The sequence below is a fragment of the Panicum virgatum genome, chromosome 9N (assembly GCF_016808335.1).
Source record: "Panicum virgatum strain AP13 chromosome 9N, P.virgatum_v5, whole genome shotgun sequence".
Classification (NCBI taxonomy): Eukaryota; Viridiplantae; Streptophyta; class Magnoliopsida; order Poales; family Poaceae; genus Panicum; species Panicum virgatum.
The window spans coordinates 56,420,801-56,431,183 of record NC_053153.1 but is presented as its reverse complement, the minus strand read 5'-3'; the positions used below and the strand labels follow the sequence as shown (position 1 = coordinate 56,431,183).

General features: G+C 58.3%; 1 protein-coding gene across 1 annotated transcript; it reads right to left on the bottom strand.

Moving 5' to 3' along the window:
- Nucleotides 1-7,306: 7,306 nt before the first annotated feature.
- On the bottom strand, nucleotides 7,307-10,085 carry LOC120691324 (subtilisin-like protease). The gene has a single exon (XM_039974366.1). The coding sequence runs from the start codon at nucleotides 9,837-9,839 to the stop codon at nucleotides 7,551-7,553; it is 2,289 nt and encodes a 762-aa protein (XP_039830300.1). The 5' UTR covers nucleotides 9,840-10,085; the 3' UTR covers nucleotides 7,307-7,550.
- Nucleotides 10,086-10,383: the final 298 nt, after the last annotated feature.

Below are 10,383 nucleotides of genomic sequence, written 5' to 3'. Positions count from 1 at the left end.
AGGCCGGTGCCTGGCTGGGCTTGCCAGGGTTAGGACGACACTCGGGAGTGGAGGCGCAAAGCTGGCTAAGCTCAGCCGAGTTTGCCACAGTGGTGGCGAGGTCGAAGTACTCACGGCTGCTGACGTAGGCCTGCTCGAAGGAACCGCTCACCGTGATGACCCCGTTCGGGCCCGACAGCTTGAGCTTGACCTAGGTGTAGTTGGGCACCGCAATGAATTTGGCATAGGCGGGGCGCCCAAGAATGGCATGGTACGCCCCCTTCCAGTCCACCACCTCAAACGTGAGGGTCTCGGTGCGGAAGTTGGCTTTGCTGCCGAACGTGATCGGCAAGTCGATGTTGCTGACAGGGTACACCTTCATGCCCGGCAGGATGCCGTAGAAGGGGAAGAGAGAGGCCCGCAGGCAGGCTCGTGGGATCCCCATGGTTTTCAGGGTGTCGATGTATAGGATGTTGAGGCTGCTGCCCCTGTCCATCAGCACCTTGGACAGGTGCATGTTGCTGACGTCGGGGTCGACGACGAGAGGGTAGCTCCCAGGCCGAGGGATGCTGGCCGGATGGTCATCCTGATCGAAAATGATGGGCATGGACGCCCATTTAAACTTTCTGGGAATAGACATCGCGGCAGCACATACCTCGCGGAGCCGCACCTTTTGCAGTCGCCTGGAGCATTCGTCCTCCAGGCCGCCGATGATGACCAAGCACCGGCTCACGTTCGGGAACGCTCCTTCCGCTGGCTTCTCCTTGTCCTGGTCGGCGTCGGGCCGCTTGTCGCGGCCGTCGTCGTCGGTCTTGGCTGTCCTGCGGAGGAGGCGCTTCATCATATCACAATCCTTGAACTTGTGGTTCACCGGATAGCCATGATTGGTGCATGGCTTCTCCAGGAGCTGGTTGAAGTGGTCGTTTCTAGGAGGGCGCATCCTTTGCACGAGTGGTCATGCGGTCGACGTCGGCGTGGTGCCTTGCCTGCTGCTGGCCTTGGATCAAGCTGTGCGCGTCGTAGTTGGGACCTACGCAGTCGTGAATCGATGGCCTCGGCGGGGGAGGAGCGGATGCCGCCGCTGGGGCTGGCGCACCACCCACGTTGGCCTGCTGCACCGGTGGGGGGGGTGCTGTACATCGGATGGTTCCCGCCCATGGTGGCTTGCGCCGCTAGCGGGACACGAGGCAGCGGCCTGCCGGCGGTGTAATGATGAGCTCTCCGCCTGCTGGACGGCGGCGAGTTCCACCAGGTTCCTCACCTGGAGGTGAAGGTTCCTCTAGGCCGAATCCTCTGGCTCTGGCAGTGTCTGCAGGAGGATCATGGCTGCTGCGATGTTTTGGCCTGCACGGAACTCTTGCGGGAGTTGCATGCGGGCGTCGTTGATGATGTCGCAGTTGACCCCGTGTGCGTGCTGACGTGCAGAACCCGTGGGGTTTATCCCCTTTGACTCGGAGGGAGCCCGCGGAGGTTGGTCCACGGGTGGGGGCGTCTGTTGGCGATGGCGGAGATCTTCGCCGTGAGTCTGCGCGTTGGCGAGTGCGCACTCGCAGTGGTCCAGTGGGGTGTGTGTCTACTGAGACGGTGCCACCTCCGTCGGCGGGTCGTTGTCATCCATGGCGCACATGCGCGGCGGCGGGGATGTTCCCTCTAGGTGGTTGTCTCCCGTGCTGGAGGAATCGCTCAGGGGATCCTCGTAGCATAGGAGGTCATGGACGGAGTCGGGTAGCTCTCCGTCATGCCCACGAACTGGGACGTGGGTTGGCGCCCTTGGGCGGCCTTGTGTAGCTCCCGAGCATAAACGCTCGCGGAGTTGTGTAGACCGAACGGGAGCCGCTCCGAGAACGAGCAGGGTGTCGGGAGCGGAGGTCCGCCCGTGAGCTGCCGAGAGACATTGGCCAGAGAGAAGAGGACTAGATTGACGTCCTCGATGGCAGGGATGGAGGCCATCATGAGCGCGATGCGGCGGAGCACCGCACGGGTTGGCTATGACGGCCTGTGCTTCCTGATGCGCCAGCGAACTGATCGCCGACGCGTCAGTTTGTGAGGCTTGAGAGGAGGAACGGGCTCCTCTGCGGCCGCCGGAGCGGCTTCCTCCTCATGGAGGCGTAGTGCACGAGATGATCGGTGACGGACTCCAGACTTCCGAAACGGAAGGTCTGGGAAGGCGGGAATGATGGAGGCGCCCATGATCCGTCGCGGGGGATCGCGGGAAACTCCAGGGAGCCGAAGCGGATCGTCTCGCCACGGCTTGCCGCCGGAGCGGCGAATGGGGCGATCGAAACTATACGATCGTCGAAGCAGTGAACGCACAAAGCGCTCCCCACGGATGGTGCCAAACTGTCGCTGCGGGAAATGGGCGACTACTAAACTACTCGATTTCTCGTTTGATGTGCACTTGATCGGATATGGTCTAGAACGCAAAGACTCGAGGATTTAGACTGGTTCGGGCCGAATGTACCCTACATCCAATATGGGGGTGGTGTTCTTGCTCTATTGCTCTTGAGCCCGGGTGCTCAAAGTTCAGAGGGGAGGTTACAAGCTGGTCAAGCAGTGTCGAACCTCTAGGAGTCCAACCCTTTCCTACGTGGGGGGCTTTTCCTTTTATAGTCCAAGGTGGGGCCCCCATTTACATATATCTAGCACTGCATCTTGGCACCGTCGATGTGTCCTTCGTTCTTATCAGTCGTCGAGGCCCACTCGGTCGGTCGGCAGTGGGGAGGCTTGATCCTAGTGATCTCCTTGGGCAATGGGTTGTTCAGGTGTTGTCCCATCCTAGACCAGTCGGGGCGGCCTGGTCAGTCGGATGGTCGCTCTAGGGTTACCTCTGGTCTTGTCCTCCTGGGCCTATGTCCCTTGTTTGCAGGGCCTCCTCTTGCCTCCTTTGTGTAGCCCCTGCCAGCAGAACGGCACGCCTGGTGAGGGGTGCCTTATCGAGGTCAGGAAGGGGTGTCCGGTCACACTCGCTGGCGTAATGGAGTGGTGCACAGGGGGACCCATCATTACGGCGAGGGAGGGAACGTCCGTTGACGCCCCCCTCCTGTAGTGTCGCGGGGCATGCACGGGCGGCGCTTTCCTTTTATCAGGGAGTCCTGTAGCCTATGTCTGCACTGCAAAATAAGGGAAGCCGTCGTCATGGAGCCAGCGCGGAGGCCTGGCTTGACCGGCACGCCTGTCAGGGAGGGCGGCTGTCTTGGAGCGCACGGTCCGGGTCATCCGGCACGCCTCTGACCCGGAGCACCGGGTCGAGGGGCTGCCGCGTGTCCCGGGAGGTCGGGCTCCCGGCCGCGTTGCCTTATGAGCGAAGGCAGCTACCCATGCGGGTCGATGAGTCGTGTCGTGCCCGGCCCAGGGAATTTGTTGGGCTCCCTCCTCTATGAATCAGGCCCGTCAGGGGCCCCGGGTTTACACCCCGTCAATATATTAAATACATATCGATGTGTGATGCAAAATAAAATCTATTGTATCTACATAATGGTTAATATATATTTTATAGTATACGTTAGAATATTTAATAGGTGAAAGGAAACATATAGGTTTAAAACAATCTCTTCGTGCAAACCGTGCAAACTTCAATCTGAGCCACCAGATCAACATCCAAGGAGAGGCGCAGAGGGAGTGGAAGGGGGATTTGCAAAAGTGTGATTACCCAATCTAAGGGTGGGCGGTTAATTGTAAAATTACCCATCCCCACATGCCCCTTGGATCTTGATCCGGTGGCCCAGATTGGAGTTTACACGGTTTTCTTGGTTTGCACCTGATATGTTTTCTAGATGAAAAAGGCGTGAGATATATAATTATAATTATTGACCTCATTTTTATATTAATTCTAATTAGCTCGTGCAGGAGCACGGGTTGATAGACTAGTTTTCAAAATCAGATGTGCATGCAACCAAAACTATAGATGGTCGAATAGGCTGCACGACACGGGTACGGTTCGGTACGACACGGCCTGGCACGGCATGGTACTGTTTGGCACGACACGACACAACTGGACACTAAGGCTTAGTCGTGTCATGCCGTGTTATACCGATACTAGTGCCGTCCCGCCGGTACGGGCAGCCCAGTGTGCTATGCCAACTTGAGCTTGGCAGCCTCCATCGCTGTCGCTAGCCCAGACTACAGAGGCGGGGAGGCTGCGGCGGCAGGACAGCGAGGGTGAAGAGATCAGACGGTCGGCGTGGCGGTGCCAATCCGGATGGCGAAGGGCGGCGAGGGTGAAGAGACTAGATGGTCAGGGCGGGTGTGGTGGCAGCGCTAGCCCGGACGGCGAAGGGCGGGGAAGCCGCGGCGGCGGGAGCCAGGATGGGGAGGGAGGCCGTGACGGTCGGGACGGCGAGGCCGTGAGGGGCGAGGAGGCCATACGGCGCGGCTCATTTGAACATCGGTCCTGTTTGGTTTTTGTAGCACAAACTAATATAGCAAATTTTGACCATTAATTAGGGATATTAATAAATATAGTCAGTTTACAAAATTAGTATCACAACTCATACGCTATTTTGCGAGACGAATCTTATGAGGCATTTGACCGTATGATTAGAGGATGGTTACTGTAACATTACTGTAGCAAATCATCGATTAATTACTGTCATTAGATTCGTCGCGAAAAATTACACTCATCCGTAAAAAGGTTTTGCAAATAAACATCATTTAGTACTACATGCATACAAGATTATTTTATAGCACTAGTTGTGCTACGAGGAACCAAACTGGGCCTATAGCCGAAACCAGCGGTGTTGCAAACCGGCTGCCTCGCCAAAAGGGAGGGCCGAGGGCAGCCTTTCCCGTTCCGTGAAACGCCTGGAAGTTTTGCTCCGTGCTACGCTCCGATCCATGTCCGTGCTTCCGGAAGATAGCAAGTCCAGGTGCGCTGCTTTCTATCAACCCCGGAGACAGTCAGATCCGAATGGGGTCGGACGGAGTAACCTGACCGCGTATGCTCTGAAAGCACCATCGGAGCCGTCACTGTCCGGCGATCCTGCCCGGCGTCCTGTTCTCGCTCTCCTTCAGCCGTTGGCAAATTCTGTTGCTGATTTCTGCGCGTTTGCCTGCGTTATTCAGGAAACGTTTGTCCAATCTTTCGGTTTGGTAACTACGCGTACCGATCGGGTTGTGGCCACAAGCACAAGGTCGTATCGCGCTGTTGGAGTGATGGCAAAATTGCCTTCAACAGTTGAAATAGTAGAAGGTGCTTCGAAATAGTAATCTGATTGTCTGAGAGATTCCACAAGCACAAGGTTCATCTTTTGGACGGGGCCTGGATATTTTGTGTGTCCTCGCGGAGCTCTGGGGTCCCACGGGAGTGGAAGGTGCTCTGAAATAGTAATCTGATTGTCCGAGTGCCCATTAGAGTGTTCATGCTGAAGATGCTGCGTTGTGTTCATGAGAGATGCCACTCTCGTATACATACATATGGGCTACATCATTCTCCAGAAATATGTGGGCTTACATGAAGATTGAACATCATCGCTGTTTCGCTCCATCATTCAGGAACATGCTCCATTCTGTACTGATGAGTGCGAGGCCATAAATTCAGATCAAGCTGATGCTGATATCTTCAATGCAGTGGTTCGATTTCTTGACAGCCCGCTGAATGTTTTGTGCCCTTTGGGGACAGCGAGTTAAAAGTCCCAATGAAGTTGTTGTCGAGTTGGCAACCCTCAGTAATGTAGTACGTAGTTTGCTTGTCTGGGCTCCCACAATTTCATTGGTCGCGGTACAGTTCCTGCTGCTGAGCTGAACATGCTGCATTGTACTGTCGCGCTTCCTTATCGTATAGTATACCCCAGTACAGTGATGGGTAACGCTCAAGAATAGCAATTGCTTGCACAAGAGCTCTAGATCTAAGCTGTTGCCCGGGGTATTTCAGGGACAAGTTGCAGAAGGCATGTCATGTGCCAGACAGCCAAAAAGGCTCATGTGCATTTGTACTATATGTATCTACGTGCTTTGTTGCTTACTGTTCGGCCAACATTTACACGAGCCAAGCCACCTATTAGAAAAAAAAAAGGATCACAGGCAGGAATCGGTGCCTAAGAAATCTAGTCACATCACATCCCTATAGATGGGCAGAAGGCCCGAGGCCCGGTAGCCCGGCCCAAGCACGGGCGACACGGCACGGCCCAAGCACGGCACGGGCCCGAAGACACCGGGCCCGGGCTAGGCACGGCACGGGTCCCGGGCCGGGCTTGGGCCGCTAGGCAGGCCCGTCGGGTGGCACGGCACGGCCCGCAATTAGTGGAAGGCACGGTAGAGGCCCGTTGGCTTATATATAACTATAATTATATATTTATATATGAACTTATAATTTGTTATTTGTCAATAAGTTAACTTATATGTGTAACTTATGTGTTTTTTAACATTTATGAACTTAATAATATTTGAGAAATAATATTTAGCTTATACGATTCTTTAAACATTTGTGAAATTGATATCTTCATATGTTTATGGGCTATTTGGGCCGGCCCGACACGCCGTTTTGGTCAGGCCATTTGGGCCGGCCCGGCACGAAAATAGGCCCATGGGCCGGGCCTGGGCCGTCGGCCAAGCACGAAGCCCGGGGCAGCCCGGCACGGTGGCACGACGGGCCAAACTTGGCCCGGCACGATTGAGCCGGGCCCGGCCCGGGCCCGAGCCGGGCCGGGCGGCCCGTTTGCTCATCTATACACATCCCGAAGAAAGTGGCATGGTGACCCTTTTGTACTGTGCTTGCCGAACGAGAGCCCTTGTCCGGTAAGCAAGCAAGGCAAAACACATCACCGTGGTTCGGTTGCACTGCGTCATCGCTTTTTCGCGTCGTGATCTATGCAAAAAGGCGATCGGAAGCTTATGCTTGTTGGCGCCGACCGCGCCGGGGATCACCTCTGATTTTGGACATGATCGGTTCTTCATGTGGTCATACGTTGTTGAGAAATCTTGACCGCTTTTCTTTTTCTGAATTCAGAAACGGAATGGTTGCATTCTACTGAGTTGAGAACGGGAGTACCGTGTGGCTAACATTTACACGAGGCCAATGATTCACAGGCTGCAAACCGGTGCACAAAAGAGAGTCCTTCGGTGGCAAGCAAGGCAAAAAGATCAACCGTGTTACGGTGGCACAGCATCATCGCTTTTCGCATAGTTCAGACTTCAGTAATCAGTACTAGCTATGATCTCGGGAAAAAAATAAAAGGCAAAACAAAAGTTCTAAAATTCATATCTGTTGTTTTCTTCTGAACACGTTGTGGATCGAGGGATCATGTGATCGTGTCCTCCGCACCGCACATGCTGGCTACAATCCCGGAGTTTCAGAAATGGAGCGGCAGCATTTCTGAAAGCTCAGACTGCATCGCTTGCAAATGCAAAGCTATATTCCAAGGACACAGCTTTATTGATCTCCGTTATTTACACACCAAAATTGCAGCTGTCGCGTGAGAAGAACTCCAATTTTCGCACCCTATACAAACGAGCCATACAAGTCCAGTAGCCTAGAGAGACGCTATACATACTCTGCCATCTGCATCACCGGTTGCAAAATTAGCAGCCTGCCTTTGAACTCGAGCAGCAGAGGGGAGGCCTCTGCTTCCCGGCCGCTACTCGCCTTTCCCTGGAATCACGAGGGGGCTCCTCACGATGTAATCGTCATCGGAGACCCACTTCAGGTTCCCCTCGGCGCCGGCGACGTTCGGCTCGCCGGCCCACCGCACCGTCACCGTGAAGCTCTGCTTCTCCTTCAGCTCCGTGAACCGGAGCATCGGCGGCCGCACGATCACCGACACGTCCTTGGGCATGTCCACCACGGCGGTGTACACCGACCTGGCCTTGCCCACGTTGGTCACCGTGCGGCTCACGGTGATGGGCTGGGACAGCAGGCTCACGACGAGGGACGGGTAGTTGAGCTCCGCCTCGGTGATGGCCTTGACGCCGCCGCAGGCGACGGGGCGGTGCGCGATCTCCGTGACGCCGTCGTCCCCGAGCCCCAGCCCGCAGAGGTAGGGGATGTAGTCGTCGGCGCGGAGGTCGTAGACGAGGCCCGGGTCGAAGGCCAGGGCCGGGTTGGCGTAGCCCGCGCCCATGGCGTAGAAGGTGGCGTGCCGGTACTGCTCGTCCTTGATGGGCAGGCCCGTGCGGTCCACCGCGTCGGACGTCGTCATGATCGCCGACTTGATCGCCGCGGGGGACCAGTCCGGGTGCAGGCTCTTGAGGAGCGCGGCGATGCCGCTCAGGTGCGGCGTCGACATGGACGTCCCGGACTCGACGAAGAAGGAGAGGTCGGCCCCGCCGTCGGAGAACTCGGTGTGCGAGTCGCTCGGCGCCCACGCCGCCAGGATGTTCATGCCGGGCCCCGTGATGTCCGGCTTCAGGATGCCCGGGCTGGCCTTGCTGGGCCCGCGGGACGAGAAGAAGGTGACGGCCGGCGACGGGTACGACCCGATGACCGTCCCCTTGAAGTGGATGCTCGCCGTCGCGTTGCCCGTGGAGTTGAGGTAGGAGATGATCCTGGCGCCGGCGTCGTAGCTGACGTGCGACGCCGGGAGGACGTGCGCGTCGGCGAAGGTGGTGTACCCCTCCGCCGCCCTGTTCATCACGATCATGCCCACCCCGCCGTAGGCCGCCACGGTCTGGCCGGCCTCGATGCGGCCGTTGAGGCCCCTGCTCTCGCAGAGCACCACCTTGCCGGTGACCTCGGAGCCGCGCAGCACGCTGCAGTCGCGGCTGGCGTCGAAGCCGTCGGCGCCCGGGTACACGAGCGGGACCGGGTCCGCGGCGGAGTTGTTCCCCGGCTGGAACAGGGACTCGCCGTGGAACTCCTGGCCGTCCCCGAGCTTGACATTGGTCCGTATCGCGCGGTCCATGGTGCCCGCCGCGACGGTGAGCATCCACGGCGCGCCGTTGCCGACCGTGCCGGGCTCCGGGCCCGCGTTGCCCGCGGCGCAGCTGACGAAGATGCCGCGCTCCATGGCCTTGAAGGCCGCGATGGCGATGGGGTCGTAGTTGAACTGCGTGCCCGAGTAGGCGCCGATGGAGAAGGAGAGCACGTCGACGCCGTCCCGGACGGCGGCGTCGAGCCCCGCGATGATGTCCATGATGGAGCAGCGGCTGCGCGTGCACACCTTGTAGATGGCGAGGTGCGCGTGCGGGGCCATCCCGGACGCCGTGCCGTCCGCGTTGCCCCTGATGTTGGCGTTCTCGACGAAGTTGCCGGCGGCGGTGCTGGCCGTGTGCGTGCCGTGGCCGGCGTCGTCCACCGGCGGCGCGGTGGAGTTGACGGCGGCGCTCCCGAACGCCCGCGCTCCGATGATCTTGTTGTTGCATCCGCCCCGGGCGACGGCCTTGAACTCGCAGGTGCCCTTCCACCCCCTGGGCGGCGGCTGCATCCCGTCGTCGCCGAAGGACGGGTGGCTGGGCAGGATCCCGGTGTCCAGGATCCCGATCACCACCCCGTGGCCGAACCCGGAGCGGCTCCAGAACCCCTCGTTCCCGAGGTGGAGGCCGAGGAAGCCCGGCGAGCGGGTGGTCGCCAGCGGCAGGAACACCTCCGGGTACAGGCGCACGCAGCCGTCCGTGGCCCGCAGCGCCTCCGCCTCCTCGTCCGTCAGTCGCGCCGCGAAGCCGGGGAACACGTCGCTGTAGGAGTAGATGATCCGCGGGCCGCCGTCGCCGTCGGCCGCGGAGTCGGGCCCCGCCGCCGCCGCCCGCGGCAGGAACGAGCGGTGCCACTCCTCGACGGAGCCGCCGCCGCCGCCGTCGCGCGGCCGGAGGTGCACGATATAGTTGTTGCGCTCCTGGAGGTACGCCGCTGCGCGGGGCGGCAGGGACATGGACAGGAGCAGCAGCAGCAGGAGGGCGAGGGCGGGGAGGCACCGCCGGGGCTTCTCCATCTCCAGTCCAGAAGCGGCCACGGCGCCACAGGAGGTGGCCGGCCGGCAGTTGCCTGGCAATGCGGGTGGAAGCCTGAAGTGGGAGTGAGTGGAGGCGTGGTGTGGCTGGCTGTGGCGTGGGTGGCCGCGACGAGGCGATCTGCGCGAGTTTTTATGGCTGGGGAGGGGGCTGCCTGGGGGTGGCAGCTGCTGGCTGAGGCTGAGGCTGCTGCGAGCTGTGGGGGAGTGGAGTGATGGGCGGGCACAGTGGCACTGGCAGTGAGCTGGAGGGCAGAGGGCCAGAGGCATCAGCTGGTTTTAAATGATGGCGCTACCGCATCGGCGTGGGGGCGGGGGCGTGTACCCACCCGGTGTCCGCGCCCCATAGACTTCACCCGCTTGTTTAGTTCCAAAATTCAAAATTCTAAAATTATTATATTAGAAAAAAAATTTATATATATAAAATATTAAATCTAAACGAAATAAAAAATTAATTACATAGTTTTCTTGTAAATTACGAGACGAATTCAATGAGCATAAACAGACTATGATTAGACATTAAATT